At 52.8% G+C, this 27,473-nt stretch overlaps 1 protein-coding gene across 2 annotated transcripts in view; it reads left to right on the plus strand.

Annotated features, from left to right (window-relative positions):
* Positions 1 to 26,596, plus strand: part of NXN (nucleoredoxin) — a 140,835-nt gene extending 114,239 nt beyond the window's left edge. The window contains exons 2-8 of one of the 2 annotated variants that reach the window (XM_030861904.3): positions 3,625 to 3,742; positions 5,369 to 5,502; positions 6,033 to 6,133; positions 7,735 to 7,841; positions 19,929 to 20,108; positions 21,861 to 21,985; positions 24,958 to 26,596. In XM_030861904.3, the coding sequence (XP_030717764.1) occupies positions 3,625 to 3,742; positions 5,369 to 5,502; positions 6,033 to 6,133; positions 7,735 to 7,841; positions 19,929 to 20,108; positions 21,861 to 21,985; positions 24,958 to 25,140 (948 nt within the window). In that variant the 3' untranslated portion in view covers positions 25,141 to 26,596. The remainder of the gene's footprint in view (positions 1 to 3,624; positions 3,743 to 5,368; positions 5,503 to 6,032; positions 6,134 to 7,734; positions 7,842 to 19,928; positions 20,109 to 21,860; positions 21,986 to 24,957) is intronic. The other variant, XM_070044524.1, reaches the window with a different exon arrangement.
* Positions 26,597 to 27,473: the final 877 nt, after the last annotated feature.

Raw genomic sequence — 27,473 nt, forward strand, 5'->3', positions numbered from 1 at the left:
TTTTTACAATTCCATCTTTCCATTTGTGACCTGGATCCCACCTTTTTGCCTATTCAAGGACTTTGCTTCTACACTTTTCCTTTTCATCAGTTTTCTTCTTTCTCTTCTGTATTATTCCCAGTTGCATATATTACAGTGTCTCCCATCTTTAAAATATCCTCCCTCTGACCTCATCATCTGACCTCATTTTTCCAGCTACAATCCCATTTCTTTGCTTCCTTTACAGCAAAACTCTTAAAGAGAGTTGCCTATAGTCACTACCTCAGCCCCTTATCTGCTATTTTCTCCTCTTTTTATAACGTTTCTTCTTTGTGTTATTCTCCTCTTGATGTTTCACGTGTTGTCGGGACGACTTGGACTTGTCTGGGTCCCAGGCCCATTGTAGGCATGTGTGCTGGACAGAGCTGTGCCCCCTCCTTCCCTCTTCATTCCAGTGTGTCTGTCAGCTTCACCCCTGCGCTGACTCCTCCCCGACCCCATCAAGGTCATATGTGACCATTGGTGCCACATCCACTGGTCAGTTCTCTGTCCTCATCTTATTCAACATCTCAGGGCATTTGACACAGTGGCCTACACTGTCCTCTCCAAAACACTTTGCTCACCTGCCTATTGGGACACTGGAGTCTCCCTGTTTTCCTGTGTCACTCATCACTCCTCAGCCTGCTGTGGGTGGTACCCGGCTCTCCCCTGGGGTCCCTTTTCCTCTGTAGCCGTGTCTTCTCCTTGGATGACCTCACCTGGTCATCCAAGACTCTAGGATCCTCACAGATACCAAAATCCGCGGATGCTCAAGTCCCTTATATAAAATCGCACGATATTTGCATCTCACCTATACACATCCTCCTGTACACTTCAGATCTTTTCTAGAGTGCTTACAATACCTAATACAGTGTACATATAACATAAATAGTTATACCTACAATGTAAACGCTATGTAAATAGTTGCCTGCGCTTGGCAAATTCAAGCCTTGCATTTTAGAACTTCCTTGATTTTTTTCCCCCGAATATTTTTATTTTTATTTTTTTTGTGGTACACGGGCCTCTCACTGTTGTGGCCTCTCCCGTTGCGGAGCACAGGCTCCAGACGCGCAGGCTCAGCAGCCATGGCTCACGGGCCCAGCCGCTCCGCAGCGTGTGGGATCTTCCCGGACCGGGGCACGAACCCATGTCCCCTGCATCGGCAGGCGGACTCTCAACCACTGTGCCACTAGCGAAGCCCTCCCCCGAATATTTTTGATCTGCGCTTGGTTGAATCTGCAGATGCGGGACCTGTGGATATGGAGGTCTGACTGTACGCTTAGAATAAAATTCCGTTATTTTTACACGTCTACAGGGCCTTGAAGATCTGGTCCACGGCTGCCCTTCTGACCTCATCGTGGCTCCCCTCCCTGACTGTCTGGCTGCGTCCACTATCACCTTTCCCATTCAGCCTCCCCCCATGTGCACGTGACTTGTTTCATGTCATTATCTGTGCTCAGATGCCATTTCTTCAAAGATGCCTTCCAGAGCACTCACTAAAACGTGTACCACTCCCCCCAGTGTGCCTTCGCTCTTACCCTGCTCTGGCTTCTTTTTATTGCTTACAAGTGCCTGAAATTATTTTTCTCTATATATTCTTGCTTATATTGTCTGTCTCTCCCACTAGAATAGAAGCTCTGCAAAGGCAGCCACGTCATCTGCCTTGTTCTTTCTTGTCCCTTGGGCTGGCACATAGTAGGTGCTCAGTTAATATCTGTTCAATGAATTGCAGCACTTACCACTTGTAAAAAAATATCTTGGGAAAAACAGTGTATTTATAACAGTGAGATAGATGTGTATCTCCTAAACATCAGTAAGTAAAAGAATGATAAGCAACAAAGATGAGCATCATTTTGTCCTATCAAATTGGGAAAACTAATGGTAGTGATAATGTTGGTGAGAGTACCAGGAAACGGGTGCTCTCATTTGCCATTGGTGGAATATAAAATTGTCTAAGCTTTCATAAGTGATGAGTCATGGGTTATTTTTATCTCAGTTTTTGTGGTTTGCTATGTTTCCCATTTTTCCCAATAGTTACTTTTCCCCCCCAGTAGTTACTTTTGAAATCAGGAAAATCTGATAACTTAATCCCCCACCACCCCAACTTTTTTTTTATTTTTTTAACCTGGCTGGATCCTGGTACCAGCAAACTTGTAAAGCTAATCCCACTGGTAGGATGGTCTTGTTTTGTTGTTGAAGCTCTTAAGAACGTTTAATCTGAATCCTGTATCGGGTTTCTTGGGAATAGTGCAAAATCGGTCACCGGAAACTTGATGGGCAGAGTCACCCTTGATCTGAGGTCCTGGCCGATTTGGGGAGCCCAGTGGAAACGTGAGACTGGGAAAAACATGCAGCACTAAGGGGGGCCCACCCAGTTAGAGATGGGGTCCCGCAACCCTTCCTGCCAAGACCCAGGTCTCCATAGGCTGGGTAGGCCTCACATTTCTTGGCACATACACTGCCCAACTCCCTGGCTGCTTGGGACTGAGTTAAAAACAATGGTCACAGCCACCCATGCCTTTTCCTCTGCTTTATGCAGCTGGATTTCTGATGCCTGTTTCCCTCGACACCTCCATACCCTATTGTGCCAGTGCCCACAGGGCCAGCCCCTCCTGTCTGGGCCCCAGGCCCCCGGAAGGGAGGCTCACAGCTGAATCACCAGTGGGCCATCCTGCAATCTCCCCTCGTTTCTTTCTTTTCTGGAGGTGCATTGGTAGTTCAACATTTCATTTCTTTACGTCACTTTCTGGCCTTGGCAGTTGAGTTCCAGAGCTCTCAGCAGCCCACCTGACCAGCACCACCCAGACGGCCAGGAGCTTACAGAGGAGCCGGCACACACTCGGCTCCTAGCCCTGGGCTGTCGCCTTCACACTTTCTCAGCCTCGGCTCTCAGACCCTGGCCCTCTGACAGCTGGCACAGCTGACTGCAGGCACCTGCCAAGGACTGGGGATTGTTTTAAGTGGCACAGGGAAATGAGGGCTGGGGCTGGCTGAGGACCGTGCTTCCGCAGTGTCTGCAGGCTGAGTGGCACACACGTAGAGCGACTACCGATATTTCGGTGCATAGACCCGGTGAAGTGGGGAGAGGGGCCGATTTTAACTCTTGGTCATCTGTGGAATGCCCTTGTCCCTTCTCCCTTGGGGCCAAGGGGACACGGCCGAACACCTGCCTGCTGATAGGGTGGAGAGGCACCAATAAAAAGCCTCCCTTCCTGCCTTAACCACCTGGTGGAGGTCTGACTGTATCTGAAAGATGCCTGATCCATCTTCATGTTCATGCTTCTTAGAGACAGTGCCCATGGGGGAGGTAGGAGAGAAAAGCTCACCCAGGGCGAGTGTGGTTCTCCGTCGGCCTCTGCTGCGACTTGAGCCTGGGTGTGGCTCTGACTTGGGGTCCGCTCCACTGTCTCAGGCCGCAGGGACAAGTGGGATTGTAGCTTCTCTTGCCCCTTTTGCCCAGCCAGCCCTGCTTTCAATCAGTAATTCATTTAATCTGTACTTTCGTGTTTTCCAGCCTGTCTACCCCTGAGGCCCAGGAGGCTCCGAAGAACTCTGCAATTAATCTGGTTTGGATTTAACCACCTTCTTTTACTTTTCTTCTTATAGCTTAAACTTTGGAACAAATATCGAATTTCCAACATTCCATCACTAATATTCTTAGACGCCACCACCGGGAAGGTCGTGTGCAGGAATGGGCTGCTGGTGATCCGCGATGACCCAGAGGGTAAGACCTTGCTTTGTCCACCCATACACCCTGCTCTACCCCCCTGCCCTGCCCTCCTCCCTGTTGGTAGAGAGTGTATAAAGGCAATAGATGAGTGTGGGTTTATTTGGCTAGACAATATTGTCTTGATGAAATTACAGTATTCTCCAGGTCATGGTTAAGATTTTTACGGAGATCAGAATGTCCCTCGTGGGGGCTTTAGTTCATGGGCCAGCGGAGATGGAATCTGAAAAAGGAAGTTTAGCTTTGAGGGCTGAGGAGGCCATTGAGAAGCGGCTTGAGCCCAGATTCCGACTCCTAGTGCTGTTTCAAGGGCAGCTCTCACCTTCACAATCAGAGGCAGGCTGTGTGGTTTCGGGGTTTTTTCTCATTAAAATTTTACCGTAGCAAAGTCGCAGTCTCTGCATTACTCTGCTGGCCTGGCGGTGGGGGCCCCTCAGTTCTTGGGGCTGCTCAAATCCTAAGCCTTGGTCTTGCTGACTGGCCGGGTGGCTGGCTGTGCCTGGGTGGCTCTCATCACCCTGCTCAGAGGCTGTCCAGGGCCTGTTTCTCTCCTTCTCTCAACCCCCGCCCCCCAACCCTGTGCACTGGAGTCATAAAAGTCATAGAAGTGTTACAAGTTCTTCTGTCCCTCACTTACTGATCCAATTGGAGGATTCAACCCGGGTCACAAATTTTCCCAGTAAAAATTTCACCTGCTTCAAAGAATTGTCCTCAGTAAAAACCAGGGCAGGTAGAACCAAATCTTTACTTTCTGAAATGTAAACACACACACACACACTCCACTCTGAAACTTGTTAGAAACCCAGCTTCCCCGCCTCCACCCCCAGAGAATTTTGGATCCATTTGTTTCAGGGTGGGCTTGGCCACCTGCTTTTTCAGCCAGGCTGTGCTTCTTTCTCCCTCCCATCCTCCACCCGCCCCAGGCGATTTTGAGGCAGTGGTCCCTGGACCACCCTGTGAGAAAACACTGTTCTGTTGAGGGGGGGAGCATATCATTTGCTCTTCCTGCCTGGGGCTTACGTGTCACCAGAATGTCGACCATCTGGGTTGAGTGGTTTTACGCTTTCCTTTCAGTAGACTGAAATTCTCATCTCACTTGGTTCCCTGGGCCCCAACCCAGACTGGCTGAATCAGAATCTTTGGGGGTGGGGAATTTTACAGTTCCCCAGCTGATTCTAAAATGCAGAGTTGAGAGCCACTGAGAGTCCAGAGGTGGAATCGAAGAAACTCACAGTTAATACCCAAGGCAGTGATTTCCCAACTGTCCCATCATCACAATTACTCGGGGAGTCGTTTTGCTTTGTTTTGGACATGCATCTTCAGCCTTGCCCCTGAATCCTGAGACTGGGGGTAGGGGGTGACCTGGGCTTCTGTACTTTTCAAAAGCCCCCCAGGAGATGGGTCCTGTGGTCATCCAGGTTCAGGAACCATTGCCTTGAAGGTAGGTAGGGCTCTGCCGCGGATGAGTCCTGCTTTTATTCCTGCTTTAGCTGCGGATTCTACGGATATGTTAAAAAATACTGTTTGGTGATAAAGTTGTCATGCTCTGCAGCCCTGAGGCCTTTTGGGTCAGAGGCCACGAGGAAGAGTCTTAACATTCTCGCTATCTGTTGCCTGTTTCAGGTTTGGAATTCCCTTGGGGGCCTAAACCCTTCAGGGAAGTCATTGCAGGGCCCTTGCTTAGAAATAATGGGCAGTCCCTGGAGAGCAGCAGCCTGGAGGGGTCTCACGTGGGAGTCTATTTCTCTGCACACTGGGTGAGTGTTTGGTCCCTCTTTAGTCCAGACAGAAGGGAGCAGTGATGTCACCACCAACCCCAGCTGGGGTTGGCTTCTGGAGGTGTGACTGCTCAGGTGTCATTTCCCGGCATTCTTGCCTTCTCCTGTGCCCAATGCATTGCTGGCATGCTGCAAGTGCTTATTGTGATGAACGATATTAGCAGCAAGAAAACGACTTCTTTGGACTGGCCTAAAAGGGTAGTCCTTCCCCCTAAAAAACAAATAAATAAAAAGAGGAGTCCTCCTAACCCATTCTGACGAGGCTCCTCATGGGCCCCGCGGGAGCTCGTTTTAACTGCTGCCTGCTGGCACCCACGTGGATGGGGCAGGGCCTGTGCTGGATACGCGCCATCACGAGAGGCACGTTTGTTTCTGCCTCTTCCATAAACTGGAAACGCGATCCGAATCCTGCTTGGGTGTTGCTGACCTGGCCTCTACGGGCAGGTGGCTGGGAATTGGGAAGGCGAAGGCGCGACGTGAGGCTGCAGGATCCCACTCATGTCTTCCAGTGTCCACCCTGCCGAAGCCTCACCCGGGTCCTGGTGGAATCCTACCGGAAGATCAAGGAGGCAGGCCAGAAATTCGAGATCATCTTTGTTAGTGCAGACAGGTAACGCGTGCTGGAGAGAGTGGCGGTGCATCTCCCCTTTTCTCTAGGTGGATGTCTCTTGCCATACACATCTCGCCTCTTTAAGCTTAGAGCTTGGGGGATAGGCATCAGGGAAGACATATCTGGGATGATTATCGGAGGGACAGATACATTTCATATTTACTCACGTAATTGTCTGAAGGGGAGCCAAGAAAAACCCGTCCTTGCTGTCATTATTAAGGGACATCCCAATTCTGGCCTGGGGCATTTGAGATTAGCACGCATTTTTTTCTGATTAGTTCAGCTTTGTGGATGGTGGTGAAAGGATGTGGAGGGGGGAGGATGGAAAGAAAAGAGCCGGAGACTAATGGAATGTGGCACCTATCCTAGTGGGCTCTGCAGTCATTTCTCTGAGCTCTGGCCACGTGCTTTTTCTAGGGGCTCTCCTCAAAACAAGAACAGACATTCTTCCTGGAGTACGTCAGGGCCTTTTAGCCTCAGTCGCCTCTGTTTCTCGCCCTCTTGCCGGCTTTACTCATCAGTGACCTTCCTTCATCTCAAAACTCCAGCCCCAGTTCAGACTGAGCCACCAGGTGTTCTGTTCACAGAAGGGTCTCTGAGATGGCAACACACGGAGGGCCTTGTGTCCACTGTCGTACCCTTGATGTCTGCATGATGCTGTCCTCAGTTTATTGGCCCGTGGGCCCCACCCCACTACACCGCGGGGGGGCCCCCCCCACCCCGCATGGAGTGCGGCAAGCCTGAAGGCATGCCACAGGGAGGAGTCACTTTGTTAAAGCCTTAAACAACATCAACTTGGGAATTCCCTGGCGGTCCAGTGGTTAGGACTCCGCGCTTTCACTACCGAGGGTGCGGGTTTGATCCCTGGTCAGGGAACCAAGATCCTGCAAGCCCCGTGGCGCAGCCAAAATAAATAAGTAAATAATAAAAAAGTCAGCTTTATTGAAGTACGATTTTCATACAATGAAATTCATACATTCTGGGTGTCCAGTTCAATGTATTTTCACTAATGTATGTACCTGTGTCACCATCACAGTGAAGATGTAGAACATTCCCATCAATTAAAAGAATCCCTCGTGCCTCTTCTCAGTTAATCCTCACCCCCAAATCCCAGCCCCACAGATCCCCGGATCTGCTTTCTATCACTTGATTAGATTTATCACTCCTAGAGTTTCTTAGACATGGAGTCGTAGGTATACGCTTGGTTAAGTGTCCTGTACGCATCACTGTTATGTGCACAGATTACAAACATGGTGGGGAATGTGGTGTCTGAACATCTAGACTCCTCATAAAAGTAAGACCTGTCAGTGTTGAAAAAGGAGAAGTTAAGCGTGAGCTGAATGTGTAGGGTGCAGAGAAGCGGGATGTTGAAGCAGCCTGGCATTTCAGTTTGGCGTCCACCTGTTGTGTGGAGCTTTGCTTTGGGGTGTGCGCTGGAATGGGTAGGACAGTGTCCTCCGGCCTGGTGTCCGAGGAGCACGATGATTAGAAGCCCCGGCATCTGTAGGGCCCTGGGCACGACTTGGTGGAAGGTGGGGAGGACCCAGTGGTGGTGCCTTGTGGGGTAATAGGGCTTTGTCTCCCTGTGTGTGTCTCTGTAGGTCAGAGGACTCATTCAAACAGTACTTCAGTGAGATGCCGTGGCTCGCAGTTCCCTACACCGACGAGGCCCGGCGGTCGCGCCTCAACCGGCTGTATGGAATCCAAGGTAGGTGTGCCCGACTTGTGGGTTCCTTGGAATCCTGCTCGCTTGTCTGGGCTCACCACCTCTTTGGCTTTCCTTCTAGAGGGAAAAGAACATCTTTATTTCCATGAATGTTCACATTCTTTAGCATCTTAAAAAGATGCGGTGGATTTTAAGGTATGTAGATTATCCCTCATTAAAGCCATTTTTTTTTTTTTTTTTTTGAAAATGCTTGTCCCAGTGAGACAGCTACTTCTCACCACCCGGCCTAGTGGGTTCTAATGTGGTTGGGCTATGGAGAACAGCTGCCCAATGACTCGGCCAAAACCCTATCCCAAGGTTCTTTCTGTCAAACAGACCTGAGGGTGACCTTTGGTTCTGTTAGTCAAGCTCCTTGAGCCTCGGTTTCCTCATCTGTAAACTGTGGATGATATATCTGCCACAAAGAGTCGCTGGGAGCGTTAATAGGATAATGCAAATCCCATACTTCGCACATTCCTGAAGTGTCACAGTGACGGCTGAGGGGGTATTTATTGCCTTTTAGGCAAGAAAATTGATTTCCTGAGAGTGTTGAAAACTTGGACTTGAAGTACTAATCATGGTGTTTTTCAGAAATAATGATTACTAGTGAGACAATCTGTGTTTTTATTCTTTATTATGTGAATACCTCCTTCCCAGCCTTCACCCAGCCAGGTTTTTTCTCGGTGGCCTATTTAGAGTTAAATTCATTGTCTTTGTATCAGTGGTACCAGATCCTGGTCAACCCTAGACAGATAACAGCTAATATTTGAGTTCTCAGTGTCTTGGTTTATAGGAAGTGGAAAAAAAAAAGACAAATCAAGATCTACCCACCAACTCCACAGCTTGTGGGGGAACTCATCAGGTTCTTTAACCTTTTTTCTTCACCATTTAGAGTAAGCATTTGGCTTTGTTAGGAGCTAGTTTCAAAAAATTAATATTTCATTTAAAATTGGTGATTCTCAGTTTCAAATGTGCATAAGAATTCCCTGGGGATCTTGCGAAAATGCAGATTCGGATTCAGTGGTTCTGGGGTGTGGCTGAGATCCTGCATTTCTAGCAAAAGCCCCCAGGTGATGCCACTGCCGCTGGTCCAGGGACCACACTTTGGGCATTAAGTCTGGGTCTGTTCATCCTTTGAGAATTTGGGAGCCTTATGCCTCCTACTAATAAAAAAGATGAAAGCAGTTTTCTTTCCAAGCAGAAGTGGAGAGACATGACATGGTTTACTGGTCCAGAAGGACGGGTACCAAGTTGGTTAATTTAAAGGAGATGGCCCAGGAGTATTTCCTTCCAGCACTCTGCTTGCAGAGAGCCTTAAAGCATGTGTGCCTTGGGGTAGGAGCAGTATTGCTTGAGAAAAGTGATGATCCTAGGCCAGTCGTACTAAACAGAGGGTTGAATTGCCACTTGGTGGGGATAAGTAAAACTTCATGTCTCTCAATTCACTTATTCATTCATTCAACAAGTATTTGCTGAGAGTTTACCCCCCTACTGCTGACTGACCTTGAGCAAGTTACTTAACCTAACTTTTTTCAGTAAAACTGGGCAGTTTCACTGTTGGATACAGAGTAGGCACTTAATATTTAACTGACTGATTTAGGGGAAAAAAGGGAAATATTTGATTTTACAACCTAAAAAAGATAAACTTTTCGATGTCAAAAAGCTTACTAACAGAAAGGCAACTAACAGTATTAATAACACATGTGGCAAAGAATCTATATCCTTCATAGAAAAAGAGCTCTTTCCAGATACCAGTCCAAAAAGAGAGAGAGACAAACAATTTAGTTGAAAATATGTACAAGATATGAGGTGGGCAATTCACCTGATGCATATTGTCAGAATGGATAAGAAAAATATTCAGAATAATTTTCATTCATGATTTACAGATTAAAACACTGAATTTGTGTCTATCACATTTGCAAAGAACTCTACTTGCCAAAAAAAGATAATCCCCAGTATAGGAAAGAGAGCAGACTGCTAGTGGGAATCTAAATCAGGACAACGTTTCAAGGAGAGAAATTGGCAATGTACACCAGAGGCCTTAAAAATCTATAAAACCTTTAATTTCAGAATCCCACTTGCAGGAATTCATGTTCAGGAAATTACCCTCTAGCACCCAGCAAAAACTGAACTTCTTTTGCAGTTGGAGGTGCATTTGTGGTTTTTTCTTTCATCTTCCGTATACTTTGGATTTCATCGCAGACCACAGTTCTTTCCTTGCTTTAGCCCCTAGAAAACTCAGAGCTGAATTTGGAGCCACCTTTAGCAGTTTTACAAAGCTGACCATTTCTCTGCGTGCCCTTGACCCTAGCTTGGTTTTCTCTTCCTTCCTTGTTTTCCTGTCAGTGGGATGTTTTCATCAGTTTTTTATTGGATTATATCATGCACTTTTTAAGCAGCCTCAAATCCTTTTTGGAAAAAAGCTGGAGTAGATTTAAATGCATAGGATTCTATTTCTTGAGCTCCAGCTAACCACCAATACTGTACACTGAGCTTGGTGGGGAATAAGAAACCAGAAGGGTGTCCCAGGGCTGCCCTTGAGTGGGCAAGATGGGATTTACATTGGGAAATAACTACAGTAGGATGATATCTTCTGAAGAACTAAAAAGCGTTGGTCAAATAGGTGTCACTTTGTACAAGGGCTCAGAAGACTGAACTTGTCCCCGAGAGCAGAGTGGGTGCTGGGCTTCACTTGGCCACTCTGCTCAGTCAGGCAGCCTCTCCATATGGGGGCATCTTCTTTCCAAACACACGTCCTCAGTGAAGCACAGCCTTTTCCTCTCTGAGGAAGGGAGTTGCCCTTTCTTGGGGGTGGAGGCCAGTGAGGTGCAGGTCATATTCTAGTGGTCGATGCTAAGGCCCTGAGGTCACCTGAAAGTAATAAATTACCAAAGGACAGTCTATATCATGCAGAGCCAGTTTGAGGGTGGGGGTTTCTACCCTCCCTGTGCTCTGTGAGATGCTTCTTGGGGCCCTTGTTGGTGGGGTAGACACAGAATAGCAATTTCCTAAGGAGAAATCACAAACCCTGCAAGATTCCGCACAAGTTCTGGGCACACGGCTGAGGCTAGAAGGTACCCTTCTGTCAGACATTGGCAGGGCACGAAAAAATTAAATTGATCGCGGGACTTCCCTGGCGGTCCAGTGGTTCAGACTCCGCACTTGCACTTTAGGCGGTGTGGGTTCGATCCCTGGTTGGGGAACTTAAGATCCCGCATGCTGCATGGTGTGGCCAAAAAAACAAAAAAGGAAAAAAAATTAAACTGATTGTTTTCTGTCTGCCTTCAGAGAGCAGAGAAGGGAACTCTCCTTGTGGATTCTCCAGCTATCGACATGTAAATATTACAGCAGTAGGAGCCCTGGTTGCTAGGTGTGGCCCAGACAGCCAGGATGCGGGTGACCACAAATGAGCAGGAAGAGAATGGAGAGTTTTCAGAGATGCATTCATTTGGCTCAGTCTCTTAAGGCCTGGCAGTGTGAGGATGAGTACATATGTGGTTCCCAGACTTCAAGGAGCCCTCAGCTGAGAGTCAGAAAGCTGATCTGGAGAGGCCCTGTGCCCAGGCAAGCAGCGGCCGGGCAGCCACACAAAAGAACCCAGCTCTGGCCGGCGAGTGTCCTCTGCAGCCCAGCCCTGCACCTGGCCCGTCCCGCTGCTCCTTGTCTGCTGGCTCCACGGTGTACACTCCCTGCCATCTGTACTAGTCCCTCCTCAGCTTGGACCAGCCTGCGTTCCCAGCTCTCTACCTCCTGCTGCCTCACTCTTGGGTTCTCCCCCTGGCACAGTGTTTTCTGCCAGCTGCTCACTTGATCACTGACCCCTTTGGCTAAGCCTTAGGAGTCATTCCTGCAAGCAGCCTGTCAGACATTGCCGGCTGACCCTGATCTGTCTGTCCGCCTCTGGCCCTGTGAAGCCAGAGATGCACTAAAGCACGGTGAATCGAGAGTGTGGAAGAGTCACACAGGATCCTTTTCAAGGCAGCGTTTAATGAAGGGCAGACGGTGGAATAGTCTGAATTCACACGAGACTCTGGCTTGGAGCTCTTGAGCCCAGAAGGCTTCCTGGAGGAGGTGACTCTAGAGCAGGGCCTTACAGAATGGATGGGATTTAGGTAGAGGGTTTATTCCAGGGCAAAGGCCAGAGTAGGATGTCCGTGGTGTACTGTAGGGCAGACTGGGTAATAAGGCTGGTGATGCCACATCACAGAAGGCCTTGAGCACCAGGCTGTGGTCCTTGAACTTTGGGCTTTGGAGCTTTTTGAAAAATTTGATTAAGGGGAGATCAGTACAGTAGTGACGTGTAAACTAGACTAGAAGAGAAATCCCAGAGGCATGTCATCCTCTGATATTTCTGATGGACTCACTGAGCTCCCACTGTAGCCAGACCTCAGGCTGTGGCTCACGACAGGCCTACCTGTGGGGAGAGAGGGAGGCTGCTCCCTTGGGCTCTAGGGCAGGTGGCCCAGGCGGCCTCTGCCTCCTTCCAGCCTCACAGGCTGCTTCAGCTTCATGGCATGTTTTGGGTTCCCCGGTGCATTAGTCGTTAGTAAGTTCTTTGGCAGCATTTCCATTGATCTTACCAGTCAGCATCCCAGTGCGTTTGACTACCAAAATATAAGGTCGAGGAGATCCACAGCCTGTTCGAGGGGGCGGGGTTCCGAGGTCCCGGGGCCATCACTTTCCTCCCTGTCGGCATCTCCCATGGCCCAGACTCCTCCCCTGGGTGAGTGTCTCTCTCCTCAGCAGACCTGCTTTGGTGGGCGTATGGCCGGCTCTCCTGAATTCCCTCAGTCTCCCTCCTCTCCACCACGAAGCATCTTTTACAGCCTCAGGTCCGTAACTCAGAATGTCTGTGTGTCTCTCCATCCCCTTTCTTCTTTCTTGCTCAAATAGGGCTCCCATGTCCTCTCCAGGTACCGCCCTCCCAGCACCTCCACATGTTCACCAACCTGGAAGCTCTCTGAACCCCATCATTTTGGGGCCTTTATGGAGGTCTCACTATGTAGGCATGAGTGGTTAAATCATTGGCCATTGGTGATTAACTCAACCTCCAGCCCTTCTCCCTTCCCCAGCTCTTGAGGTCAAGGGTGTGGAGCTGAATGTTCCAACCTTCTAACCACGTCTCTCTGGCGACCTAGACCCGTCATCTCGCGAGCATCCAAAAAGACACTCACTCTTACCACTTCCATTCCAACAGTCTTGGAAGCTCTTGCGTCAGGATCTGGGACTAAGACCAAATATTATAACAAAAGATGTTCCTATCACCCCAATCATTCAGGAAATTATAGGGATTTTAGGAGCTCTGTGCCAGGAGCTGGGGATGAAGGCCAAATACATACGCCTCACCATGTTACAGTATCACGATGTGCACGTACATACACTCCATGCATATGCAGAGTCAGTGGAGGGTTCCACCAGCTCTCTGGTCTTCTGCAAGTCCCGCAGGGCTCTATCTGCGAGAGCTCATGCTCCCTGCTTGACTCTGTGTCCTGGTCTCTCACCCCACTTTCTGTCTCTTCCTGAACGTTTCGATGAGGGTGCTTTCAGAGAGCAGTATGAGGTACCTTCCCCTGCCCGCACCCAAGCTGAGCCACCTCCACCTGGCCTGTCTTTGGGCCTTATAGCGCGCAAATGACTTCATCAGACCATCTTGAGGCCCATGAGGGCAGAGCCGCTCTGTGTCACCTGGACAGGCTTGGGTGAAAATGGGCAATGCAGAAGAACCTGGAATCCTCCGAGCATCCTGGGAGCTGGGCTCAGAGCGCCCCCGGATTCTGAGTATCTTCCAGCATCCCGAGGAGGCCTTGCATAAGATGCTGCCCCTTCGTTCAGGTGTCCATCCAGATGGTGGTGGGAGAGTCTGGGTCTTGAGGCTGTGTCCTCCAGTCACCCCTTTCAGAGATGGCAGGACCTGCTGCAGGCCTTGAGGAGGCATCTGCTCCCAGGCTGGTTGCTGGTCCCTTGGGTGCTCTGGCCTGAGCCCGGGCCGTGTTAGCTCGCAGTCTTCATGGGGCCGCTTGAGTTCACCAAAGCCTGGCATGTGGCCTCCATCCACTTCCTTTGCCTTGGGGAGTAGCTGGGTTGGCCTCCCTCCTCCCAGCGCTTTGTGCAGACTGGGGAATTTGTAGCCCTATAAGCTGCTGACAAATGCCTTTCTAAGGAAAGGGTTTAGACGCACTTGGCAAAAGGCAGATCCCATTAGCAATTCTCTAATGCAGGCTGTTGGAGAATACCATGTTCTGCGCAGGGAGGCTCCGAGCCCCTTCTCTCCTGGGTTACAGGCCCTCGCTGGCTTTGTTCCTCTCCTCCCCACCCCCGCCCCCGCCTCTGGGGCCAGCGACAGGGCCCAGGGTGGACGGAGGCCCTGCCACCAGGAGAGCAGCAGGGAAGACCGGCAGGCAGTTGTGTGAGGCCCGTCGCTCTCCCGGGATCTATTTATCTTCTGTTTCTCTGTTGCCCTCTTATTCCTTAGCCTTATCCTCTGGCTTTTTCTTCTCCTTTTCCCCTTTCCCTGCCTTTCTCATCCATTTCCCGCCCTTCTCCTCTCTCTTTCCCTTCCTTTGCCCTCTTCCCTGCTCCTTTCACAAAATGGACTTGAGGCAGAGTCTCTTTATTTTCTATAGAAACGAAACATTCAGCCATTGTGTTTTTCAATGAGTAGAGGGCGAGGGGCCCACGCTGGTGTTTTTTGTGGGCTGGCGCAGGCTCTGTGGAGCGGGCCCCCTGGGCCTGGGGAGGGCGGCTGGGGGCTGTCTTAGGGCCTACAGAGCAGCCTCAGTGCTCTTCTCTGCTTGTCTTGTTTCATTCTGAAAACATAAAAAAAGGAAAAACAGGAAAGGACAAAGAATAATGTAACAAACACCCATGTGGCCACCACCTAGAACTGACATCTCTGCCTGAGGTATTTATCAACGAATGGGAGCATTAAACACAGACCAAGTGGGGCTCCCTTTACTCCTCCGTGGAGCCTTGCCCCTTCTTTCTCCCCAGCGGGGGAGAGCGGTGACACTATCAGCCCTTCACTGTGAATATTCCTCATCTGTTTTCAGAAGTTCACTGAGTCTCTGAATCCGTGAGTAATGTATAGTCGTGCTGGGTGTGTTTCTAGAAGTGTACTTAAGTGCTGACATGCTGTAATATCATAATGCAGCTTGCTTTTCTCACTAAACATTATGTTTTTGAGATTTATCCCTGTTGATATTTACATCTGGTTTATTTCAGTGCCGTGAAGTGCTTTGTTGTACCACAGCCTGTTTATCAGTTCCACCGTCAGTGGATACTTGGTCATTTCTGGCTTTTCTGTATTACAAGAACGCTGCCATTTTAAATGTCTTCTTTGGGACTTCCTGGCGGTCCAGTGGTTAAGACTCTGAGCTTCCACTGCAGGGGGCTCGGGTTCAATCCCTGGTCCAGGAACTAAGATTCCCGCATGCCACGTGGCATGGTCAAAAAAGAAAAGTCGTCTTTGTGCCTCCTGACGCGGGCCTTCTGGCCGAGTTCACGTGGGCCCAGACTCATCCCTTTGACTTCCTTTGGGTTTCTCTGAGCTTCACCACTCAAACCAGCTGCCTTCTTCCTTTCCTTAACTCTCCCAGTAGGGGAAGGTTTGGGGGAGAAGGAGGGGGAGGAAAAGAGGGATGTGATGAACTGGGGTTGATGTTGCCAAGGCGTGGTCTGTATTTGTCATCCCACCCCTGCTGCCCTACGGTTCCTGTTTGATTTTTACTTAATGTTAGTGCATTCATCATAATATCATTTAACAAAACTCAAATATGTATCTATTTTACCCACATTCCTGCCTTCCTAGCACAACTGTTTTCACTTTTCTGAGTCCTTTTGGTCTCTGTCTTCAAGCATATTTCTACATAGTTGTAATTGTACACATAGCACTGTGTATTCTGCATTTTCAACTCATCCATGCATTACAAACATTTCCATACTGCCACAGTGTTCACGATGACCATTTATTTCCGTGATCACGTAACCACTTGCCCTGCCGCGTGCCCTAACCCACTCTTCCTGTCTTGGGGTCTGCTTTTCCTCCCCTTTCTCTTCCCCACTGCCAGCAATCTTTGCGATCACATTGCCATCTAGAAGCAGAGAAACAAAGTTGGGTTACGGCCCTGACCAGGTCCTCTCCCACCCCCAGGTGCTGCCCCAGACCCACCACCTCCTTTGAAACTCCCTCTTTCCTTGGTGATAGGAAAGCAACCAAACGCAACTGTGGGACAGTCTCCATGCACGTGGCTTTTTTTTTTTTCCCGGCCGCGTTGGGTCTTCGTTGCTGTGCATGGGCTTTCTCTAGTTGTGGCGAGCGGGGGCTACTCTGTGGACAGGCTTCTCATTGCAGTGGCTTCTCTTGTTGCGGAGCACGGGCTCTAGGCGTGCGGGCTTCAGTAGTTGTGGCACATGGGCTCAGTAGTTGTGGCTCGCGGGCTCTAGAGCGCAGGCTCAGTAGTTGTGACGCACGGGCTTAGTTGCTCTGCGGCATGTGGGATCTTCCCGGACCAGGGCTCGAACCCGTGTCCCCTTCATTGGCAGGTGGATACTTAACCACTGCGCCACCAGGGAAGTCCCGCACGTGGCTTTGAGATGGTTTTAAATACTCACGAATCGGCTCCTCCCAGGAGGAAACAGTATGGAGCCGGCTTCTTAGGCCTTGTTCCTTCTTCTCTAGGTTTTCGGGGAGATGCTGAAGGGGATTCTGAGGCACTGCTGTGGTCCACCCAAGCTCCCCTGGGTGGGGGCCTGGGGCTGAAGCCCTCTCTAGGAGCGCAGAGTGTGTGTTCTACTCGCAGAGGTTAAGCTTGGGATGGTGCAACCGACAGAACACCAGCCGCACACGTGGCAGCATTATACCATCCCCGGAGCCCTCCCTGTGGTGTTGACGTCGCCTCGGTGTTCTATTACTTTAGCGAACTCCCTCCAGCCAGCGTGGAGGTTTCTGTTTATCTCACGAGAGCAAGGCACCAGTCTTCTGTCCCTTCTCGCGAGCCAAATGATCAACTTAGGGATGATTAAAAAAAATAATGATGAACTTATTTATAATAAGAGCTAATATTTACGGAGTACTTACTGGGTGCCAGATGGTCTGCTCGAAAGCATTTTCTACGTGTCATTCTACTTCCAGCCCCCAAGTAAGACAGGAAACTGTCACTACCCCCATTTGACGGTGTGGAAATGAGGCTCTGAGCAGTTAAGTGACTTTCCGGGGTCTTCCTTAGAATTCTTACTGTACTCTGCCTCCAACCATTCCAGCCATCCCAGCTGGGAAACGACAAGTTCAAGAGAAGCAGAGGCGAACTGCTCCCTTTTCATTCCCGTCAGGGAAGCGAGCCCCTTGCTGGGGTGGTAGTTATTCTGTACAAAGGCATTGATTAGAAATTTTCCGTTCCCTTTAAGTTTCCCATAAGAGGCTCTGCCCTATTTTCTCCTTAGAAGTCTCTGCTTCGGGGAACCTGCTTCAAGGGAGGGGGGAGCAGGAAAGGCCTGATGGGGCGGGGGGCGGGGGAGAAAGGGGAGAGGTGATCGTATCTCAGCCTCCTTCCCCAAAGCCTCAGAGAAGAGGGAGGTGGGTGGTGCAGAGAGTGTGGATGCAGGGCCCGCCCTGCCCAGCTCCTCCATGGGGATGAGAGTCCCCAACCCGGGGCTGTGAGCGCTCCCGCCAGTGGCCGGCCTGGTAGAAAGAGCAGCAGCTTTTCCAGCAGGCAGACCAGGCTTCCTGTCCCACCGTGGCCACTTACTGGCCAGACGACCTTGGGCAGGCAACTTGAACATCTGCAGGAGGAGGATAATCATACTTCAGGAGTGAGTGAGGTCCCACGCCCTGTGCGGAGCACAGAGCAGATGCCCTGAGAGCAAGCTTCCTTTTCTCACCTGCTGGTTGTCTCTGGAGGAACATAGACACTTAGGGCTCCAGGGCCAAGCTAACCCAAGATCCGGTGATGGGAAGGCGGCCTGGCCCGATGCTTGTTGATTCTTCTTCTCTGTCCATGTGCCGGAAATGGGCTTCTCTTGGTTGAAGTCTGTGGTCATTGTACCGAGTCGCTTTCTGTTTACACTCCACAGGCACATGCACCTCATCATCTTGGGCTCAAAGCACCAAATACAAGGGGGACTTCGCTTTCACGTAGCCGTGGGGGAGGAGTGGGGAGACCCGGGGGCCCAGCGGAGCTGTTCCTCTGTTGACTTGGCGAGGACGCCATGGCAGCCAGCTGGGGGCCTGTGTCCCTGCCCTGCCGCCCTGGTCCCCACCAGCCATGACTGGAGAGAGGCTGCAGCCGTGGTAACAAAGAAGCCTCTTAGAGTAGTCACTGGGAGAAACCGAGGCACCAAACCAGGAAGTGAGCTTCTTTGCCTTTGGATTTTACTTCTCCTGCCTTCTCTGTCCGTCCTCTGTGCCTGCTTGCCCTCCACAGACCAACTCAGCATCCCACGTCTGAGCTACAAACAGGCCTGCTGCAGTGTCTAATCATAGCAGTGGGCAGGCCCTGGTTTAGCCCAACACTTGAAATTGCCCAATTTCAGAAACTGATTAAAGACCTTGGCCAAGGCATTTTTGAGATGAGGTATGGTGCTGGGGAGGTATTTGTCTGCAGATGGCCAGACTGTCATGTTGTGGGCCCCAGCCCCAGGCTCCCTTCAGGTTTCTGACTCAAGCCCAGCCCGATCCGGGTTGGGGACACACCTGATGTGAGCCCCAGGCCTCTGGGGGATGACATGCCATTGTGAGGATGAGGCTGGAAATGCCCCAAGTCTCTTGTACTCTGACACACAACTCAGGAGACCCGGACAACTCAGGAGGCCCGGACAGCTCTGGGCGCATCCTGAAAGCCCGAGTGTGCCGGCTGCAGCCACGTGCGTTTGTATGTGCTGTGCGTTGTGGGAAAGGCAGTCCCCAGAGTCTGTTTCTCTCTGGACCTGTTCCCTAACATGCCAAGCCACTCCTTCTAATAGGTGTGAACATAATAGACTCGTTTTTCCTTTTTCAGACAGGCTCACCACTGCATGCCCGCTGCCCCAGCCACCATGCAGGTCATAACAGCAGGGCTGTATTTCTGGTACCTCAGCATCGCCCCCCGTGGCGAAGTAAAATGTCAGTGGAGCAAATTACCGACTGAATGCTGTGGAATCTATAAATATTAAATTGCTCTGGCTTTCCCTGGCCCATATAAAATTAAAGCTCCGGTCAGCTCCAGAGGGAAGGCAGCTGGTTGGTGCAAGGGGGGAGGGGACCAGCTGCCAGTGGAGAGACAAGTGTCCCCAAAGGGCAGGGCCGAGTCTGCCTCTGTGGGTGGTGGCTGGAGGAGAAGCAGCGGGGAATGGGGTACAAAAAACAGGGAGGTGGAAAACCCACATGCGACTGTAACCCAGGAGGGATCTCCTCTGATTTTCCACTGGAGGCTTCATGGTTAGAGGCGGGCTGTGGTTTGCGGGGCGCTTTGTGTTGCGTTTCTTACCCCAGCCCAGGATTCTAACATGAGGGCGACAGCACTGCCGTCAGCATGTTCCCTCCAGGGACTGCCTCCCTCAGAGCGAATGCTGGAACCTCCCCAAGCAGCAGGGCTGGAGATGGCGGCCAGCTGTCCTCCTCGTGTCCTTCTGCCCCTGGCAGCCCCTGTCCCAGGCTCCTCCCCGCAACAGGCCCCCAGTGCTTGCACGGGTGGGGCCCTCCTGCCCTTGACCTGTGCTGGTCTGCATTACAGGGGAGTGGGTGTTCACACCACCTCATGAGGTTTAGACTCCCTGCAGGTATGGGAGCAGCTCCTGCTTCTTGGGGATCTCTCTAGGACTTCCCTGCTTCTATGTGCCAAGCCCCCGTGCTGAGTTCTGAAACGCACAGCCTTGTTGATCTTTACGTGGCGGTAGGATAAGGTGGGAGCTTCAGTGCATTCACCAGGAGCCGGGGGGCGGGGGAGTGACTTGCTTATTAGGCTCCCATGGAGATGTTACCTGCCAACCCAGGGAGGCTCCCTGGCTCTTCAGAGGCTGAGCCCAGCTTCCATCCCAGAGCTCTCTGGCTGAATTGTGTCCTAGGGGGCCGTCCCGTGGACTGTGGGTCTGTGGCCAATCTCGCGCCCTCTCTTGCAGGCATCCCCACCCTCATTGTGCTGGACCCACAGGGGGAGGTGATCACGCGGCAGGGGCGGGTGGAGGTGCTGAACGACGAGGACTGCAGGGGCTTCCCGTGGCACCCCAAGCCCGTGCTGGAGCTCTCCGACTCCAACGCCGTGCAGCTCAACGAGGGCCCCTGCCTCGTCCTTTTTGTAGGTATGAAGCTCAGCGGGAGCCCCAGGGTGGGACGGGATGGGCAGAGCTCACTGGGTGGGGGTCTGGGAAGTCTGTCCCCACATCTTCTTTCTGTCGCCAGCAACGCAGGGCCTGGGCCTTTGTCTCCGCGGCTGCCGTGCTCCTGACCCCAGTGATTTACTCATGGTTCTCCCCTGTGGGGGGTGGTGTTCTGGGAGCTGCTGCTGTGCCTTCCTTCCTAGCTGCTCCCGGCTGCCAGCTGGGAGGAAGAGGTCAGCCCGGGAGGAAGCCCTCGGCCCCGTGATGAACAGACCCATTGTTGGGGGCCGGGCTGCAGCACAGCAGCTGTGGGGGGCTGGGCCCCTTAGGCCAAGGCTCGTCCCCAGCTGCTGCTGCCGCTCACCTGTGCTCTGAGGAGCTGCCCCAGGGTGGCTGGAGCAGGGCCCGGCCTCGGGGGGCATCTCCGGGGCTGAGAGCCCCTCAGTCTCCCCGCCTCTCCCACTCTGACTTTCAGTGGGTGACAGCAGGAGGACACAGAACACCCACTCCGGGCTCCCTGCAGGCCCATAGGGTGACCCTGGTTCCTTCTGCAAACGGAGCAACTGCTGGCCAAGGTCCACCTTGCCCTCTGCCTTGGGACTCGTTGCTTGGTTCTAACTTAAAGTAAATCTGGGTACCGGAATCACGGCTGAGCTGCTGCCATACGCACCACGGTGAGGGGCTGGAGAATGCAGGCAGCATCCGACCCCCATTCTCTGCGAGTCTGGTTTGGGGGCCCCCAGGCGGGAGCCAACATGCAGACTTGAGGGAATCCTGAAGCAAACTGGCTTGCAGGCTGGCCCTGCGCTTGGAGGGCAGAGGCCCTGGGAGGGGCTGGCCTTGGGGGACCATTCACCTTGGGGCTTTCCTGGGCAGGCTCACACGCCCACATCCTGGGGCCTGGGAAGCAATTCTGAACTGAGGGACCGTAGGGAACCTCACTGGCCATTTGCAGATGTGGAAATAGGGTCCCAGGGAGGCAGAGCGAGTTCCCAGCATCACGGAGCTAATTAACTGTGGATCTAGAGTGTGTGGGGCCGAGCCTGCGCACTGGGCCTCCCGGGTGGTGTGGCACTTCCGGGGCACCTGTTTCCACCCACCCCCGGTCTGCGCTTGCTCTGGGTTTCAGGGTTCAGCAGGAGTGAGCTGCTCCCATGCTGCTGTTTCACTGGAGGCCAGAGCCCGGCTGGGGGTTCTTCCCTGCAGTCAGCCTGTCCCTTCCCAGCCAAGTCCCGCTGCCAGCTGTGAAGTTGCCAGTGCCCTGGTGCCTCCCAACCACCACCAAAGCTGCTGATCAGACCACAGTCCTGACCCACCACCACCAGTTCTGCCATTTCCATTAGGAAGTCAGAGATCCGCGGTCACAGCATCTCATTCTGTGATTGTGAGGAAAAACTGCCGGGACCTCAGGTCCTGGCCTAGGGGAGGCTTAGCTTCCAAGGTGGGTTTGTGAAGAGCTCAGTGAACAGGACTGCACTTGCCTGGGCATTAGCGCTACTTGGTTCTTCCTGGGGGCGTGGTTCAGGACAGCCTGTGTGTGAGAGCAGCGAGCATGCTGGCCTATGCCTGGGGACACACGCTCCTGCACCCAGGAGGCGAGGCTGGTGTCCCAGGGGAGGCTTCTCTTCCCTTCAGGCGCTGCTCAGATGGGCAAGTCAGGCCCTGGACCCAGGCACCACTCCATCTTGATTGACAAGCCAGTGCGTCTTTGTGTCTTTCTCTCTCCTGTCACAGATTCTGAGGATGACGGGGAGTCCGAGGCGGCCAAGCAGCTGATCCAGCCCATAGCTGAGAAGATCATCGCCAAGTACAAAGCCAAAGAGGAGGAGGCGCCGCTTCTGTTCTTTGTGGCGGGGGAGGTGAGTGCTGCTGTGGCCTGGCCCCGGGGCTGGCTCAGCTGGCCCGCTTTAAAACACCGGTGATAACAGCCCTTGGGGATGTCTGAAGGGGGTCTGGGGTGACCGTGCTTCCAGAACACTCCACAAACAAATGTAGCATAAAAAGATGTCAAGGAAAACCAATTCTGGCCCCTGCCTCCTCCTTCTTGCCATCTCTCACACACAGCAGCCTCAGGGCCGCAGGAGGCCCTCCCACGACAGAGGCCCCCCCACCCCTTGCACCCAGGCTATGCCCACCCCGGCTGCTGGGGAGCCACAAAGATCGCGATCAACACTTACTCCCTCTGGGCTGGGTCCAAACCAAGCTCTTGGTGCTTTACAGAGTGTCTTCTTGGTTAGTCCCCTCCCCCGGCCCGCAAGGGGGCCTTTTCCCATCATGGGATGCCGGCGGGGATCCGACCACCACTCCGACCTGCAATTACCCCTCCAGCCCAGGGAGAGTGCTGACGTTCCTGGCATCCCTGTGTCTCCCACCCCAGGCCTGTCCCTGGAGGGCCTTCGTCTGGGCTGGACCGAGCAGAAGGCTCGCCACCGGGAGAGGGGGAGGGGGAGGGACGAGGGGCAGGCCCTTAAGCTGGGCCGCCTCCCCGGGGGTCTGGGAGCCTGGGTCCCGCACACGTGGAATCTGCAAGATGGTCGCAGCCACGTCTCCCCGGTCCCCACCCCGAGCCACCCTCCGCACAGGTGCCGCTGCCTTCCCCCACCCGGGGAACGGGCCTAAGCCAGTTACTGACGGATACACGTTTTGAAGCCCCCCTGCCCTCCTTGCTCCCATCTGTACCTCCAGTTGGTCCGAGCCCCTGCTCATTTCACGCTGTGTTTGGATCCCAGGGGATGCCGCGGCGGCGCGACACCCGGAACCACCCATTCATCACCTCAGTAGCCGCCCCTGCTCCGCGGGCCCCTGGAAGGCAGCTGAAGTCACCCTGCCCAGCCGTGGGGTGGAGGGAACAAAGCAGGTTCACAGGGCCCTGCCTTGGGGGTCCCCAGCCCGCTCCACACAAAGCACAAATGGAAGCCGCTCTGAATGTATTAAACTCTAACCCCTTTCGAACGGCTCGGAGAGAAAAGATGGGCGCAGGGCGGAGCCAGCGCGGGGGCAGGGCTGGAGGGCTCCGGTGGCCGCGTTACAAACGTGGCTGAAAAGGAGCAATGGCAGGTTTCCTATAGGCCAGGCCCGAGCGAGGTGCCTCACCTGGACCACCCACGTGCTCCTCACCTCGTGGGCAGGGAGCATCGTCCTTACCGTCCCACAGATGAGGAGGGTGAGGCTCAGAGAGGGTGAGCCGGCTCCGAGCCCCGCCCGGGCGGGCTGTGAGTGCGGGCTGGCTCTCACGCTCGCGGAGCCCCACGTGAGCCATTATTGAATCCGTTTCACATGTTTTAGGAGAGCTGGGCTCCGAGAAGTTTCTGCCAAAGTCCTGCATTAAGTGGGTGGCAGAGAGAGGAGTGAACGTGAGATGAGGAGTGACTCTGGAAGCAGTGCTCTCCCTTCCTCTGTCCGTGCGGGTCTGGCAGACGGGCCGCCCAGCCTGGACCAGGAGGTTGGGCAGAGGCCCGGGGGCATCCGCTGCTCCAGCTCTCCCACCCACCGCCAGGCCTTCCCCTGCTCTGCACCTGGGCTCCTGGACTTGGCAGCTCTCTTGGTCTGACCTCGGAAGCAAGGCAGCCAGGAAGGAGCACAGGGCGCAGGAGCATCAGGCACCAACTGGGGGCCTCTGAGCCCTGGACTTAGGCCCTTCACGATCCCCCAGGGCTGAGCGGGCTGCGGCTTTGTCTTGATCCTGTCCTCTCCCGCAGGCAGAAGTTGCCCCTTCTGAAGCCTTAACAGACGTTAAAATTCATCTCCCCGCGTTTGCTCCAGGGAAAGTGAAGGGGAGGCAGCGGGCTCTGGCTCGGCCTCCTAACGGGAATTGGATGTATGGTATTTGTCCAGGTGTCTCCCCTCTGTTTATCGTGAAGATTGTTTATTAACCCAGATGGAGGCCCTGAGTTGGGTGAATGCTGCCAGAGATGCTGAATCCCCGGCATTGCTGGGAAGTGCGTGCTCTTTATAGGGTGGGGGAAAGAAAGACAGTAACTAATCATCTTTCCTAAAGAACTGCCCTTTCAGAAAGAAATGTTTCTTGTCTCAGAGCCCGGTGAGCCTCCTGCTCACCCGCATTTAAGGCCAGGAATACCCCGAGTCCTTTTTCGGCAGGGCGACTCAGGGCTTTTCATTCAGTGGAGAGTTTTGCACATTTTATGGTAAGACAACCTGGGGATGGGTATAGACAGCCCATTTCCTGTATCAGCAGCGTGAAAGGTAATCTCAGGTGGTTGCTCCCTTACAAATCTTTCTCCTTGTCTTTGGATTTCTCTTTGCCTTTATACTTTAAAGCTACATCTGATACTAGGGAAATTCCTCAGGGCAGTCACTGGGAACGTATGGTAAATACAGCGACCCGTGTAAACTTCAGTAGCACTTCAGGGGCCCCGGCTTCTGAACTGGCGGTGTAACTCCTGCCCCTGCTGCAGCTGTGGGGCTGGGGGCAGTGGGCTGTTTTCTTAAAAACATTCTGAAGTTGAAGTCCAGATTGGCCTGGGCCCACAGTGGGGCTGCAGATAATTGAGAGTTGGTTGCAAAAGTAAGTAATCAAAGGACATCCCATTTTCACAAGTTAAAGCTGCTTTCATGCTAATAAGAAAAGATGGCTTGCCTGGGGTTTGGGGTGATGCAGAGAGAGAATTTTATGAACCAGGCTGCCCCTCCCCCTGGCAGGGCGGGGTGCCCTGCTCCCCGTTCTGAGAGCCCATCTTTCCTGGAGGCCGGCCTCGCTCCAGGATGATGTGGTGGCTCCGTCCCTAGGCCGTCTGGGGAGTCCGGGCCCAGGGGACTCTCTACCCTCTTTCTTGGAAACTTACTGGTTTTCTTTCCCTCCGGTGACTTCCAGGATGACATGACCGACTCCCTGCGAGATTACACCAACCTGCCCGAGGCTGCCCCTTTGCTCACCATTCTGGACATGTCAGCCCGGGCCAAGTACGTGATGGACGTGGAGGAGATCACCCCTGCCATTGTGGAGGCCTTTGTGAATGACTTCCTAGCAGAAAAGCTCAAACCAGAGCCCATCTAATCGGGCTCCCGCTTCCCGGGATGTTATTTAAAACGCATTCTTCTCCTCCCCCTCCCCCGCCCTTCCCTCCACCCTTGGACTTTCCCAGGGTGTCCCGAATCACACAGCCCAAGTGTCCAACCTCTCTGTGGTGCCTTGTTTTCTGCATTAACTCCTCAGCTAGCACCCTAGGGTGCGCATCCTCTCCAGCAGCAGAAGAACCTCCGTGTTTGGAGACTCTGCTTGGGATTCGCGGGGCTGGCATAACCCAGCCCGAACTGGGACTGCAGCCTTCTCTTGGTCCCTAGCTCTTGGTGAGGTATTTGCCAGGGTGTTCTTCTGTCAAGTGGGCACCAAGGGACAGAGCATCGGTGCTCTGGCTCTGCCTTAGGTGCCGGCACGTACGAGCAGAGCCCGAGGGTTCAGAGGCGCACGCGCGGCGGGTGGAACAGGGAGAGGGCGGCAGCCGCGGAGGCCCCGTGCAGAGCTGCTGGCGAGGACGTCCTTTCCTAATTGACTTGGTCTGCCTTGGTCTGAGGGAAAAACACCAGCTTGTCAGCCGGTTCTCGGGCAGGGGCTCTCCAGCCCTCAAAGGAAGTTTGTGTTCTTTTCTGGTGAGGAAGAGAGTAGCTACGGTAATGATTCCCGTACTAATTGCTTACTTTGATGGAGCGCCTCCCATGTGATAAGAAGGAGCTGCTCATTCCTTCCTTCTAGCTCTTTCTTCCTTGATCTTGACCTTCTCCCAGTTTCTACCTTCTCAGATGAACAGCCCCTACAATCTTGGAATGTTGTTACTAAGTTCTCCCCCTTGGACATCTTCCCAAGAAGACGCAGCGGTCCTGTGTTCCCGGAGGAGCACCGCTCACCAGCTCAGACCTGACTCAGCCCGGCTCTGGGCCTGGGGCCGCTGGAGCTCTGCTGAGGTGCTCTTGCCCACCCTTGGTCACCCCTGCATTCCCTTTTCTTCTCAAAGCAGAACTTAAAAGAGACAAAAAAATTACCAGAAGCCTAGCTTTTTCCTAAGAACCTACAGAAAGGGCTGTGCCCTGAGGTGGGAGTGCAGGCCAAAAACAGGTCAGCTAAGAGTAGGCCCTGGGTCCGCTCTGCCGGGCCCAGCTCGGCTCCTTGTTTGGGCTGAACTGACCACAGAAAGGAAGCTAACAGCTGTGCTCTTAGGATTTGGGATGGAAGGCTTTGCCTAGGGCCTCACAGGGTTTCAGCCTATCTCAGTCAGAAGTCAGGGCCTTTAAAAGAATCTCAGGCCTCACCCCTGGCTCCACTCACAGCCAATCAAGACCATTTATTTGGAAAACCCAGCCCCCTCCAATTAGCTGTTGACATGTTGCTCCTTGCTGAGTGGGATTGTTGATTTGTAGTTCAGAGGTACAAATTTAGTTGGTAATTAGACTGTCACTGTTACCAGCCTGAAATGCAGTCACCTAGTAAGAAATAAAACAGGCATCTCTGGACGTTATCAACCACTTGGCCATTCCTGTCCTTCATAACGAAACTCTTCTGGCTTGTGCTCCGTGGGGTGGGCAGTGGCGGGGGGGGGGACACACAAGATCCTCTTGACTTTCACCGGATGTTTGGCAGCTATGTTTCAGAATTTTTGAGAACCAAGCCCTAACGTGGTCGTCTGTCGAATCCTCTGGAAGCCGGGATTCTCGTTTGGATTAGAGCGTCAGAGGCAGATCCCCCGCTGGAGCTCTGGCTGCCACCTCTCCGGGTTTGACTTGCTGTTGCGGGGGGTGGAGTCTCGGATTACAGACATCCTTGTGGACACGTGTTCATTCCCCCCCTTCACGGGAACACGTGCTCAGAAGCCTGAGAAGGCCAGTTGGAGAAACACAAGGAGTCCAGCACGGGTCCTCCTGTAAAGAATGGGGCAGTAGTTGGAGACTGTCAAACCCAGCTCTGTCCTAGGGCTGGGAGCCCTGCCGGTGTCTCCCTGGGGGGCAGGGTGTGTGGGGACGAGGGGAGGTCACCCTCACTTGGAGGATGGTCGGGATTTCTGTCTGTGCCCTGTATCATGATGGCCTTGGAACAAAGGTGGTCTCTCTTAGCAACTACTTAACCTTCTGGGGCAAAAGAAACAAAGTCCAGTTGAGACATCCTCCTCGCAAGTCACTGCAGCAGAAAAATTAGGTCATTTTTGATCCTTCTACGGCCCATACAGGGCCGACTAAACTACTTGCCACTAATGTCAACTGGACCCTTGACACCAGAATTCCCCTTCTGGAGGGGGGTGTGGAGGTTAAGGTCAATGGGAAGGTTTGCCAGAAAGGTGCTTTTGGTTTATACGGTGGCAACTTTGGGGGAAAAATGCTGGGGGAGGATCACCTCACCAG

Source organism: Globicephala melas, chromosome 20 (genome assembly GCF_963455315.2).
Source record: "Globicephala melas chromosome 20, mGloMel1.2, whole genome shotgun sequence".
In the NCBI taxonomy this organism is placed as follows: domain Eukaryota; kingdom Metazoa; phylum Chordata; class Mammalia; order Artiodactyla; family Delphinidae; genus Globicephala; species Globicephala melas.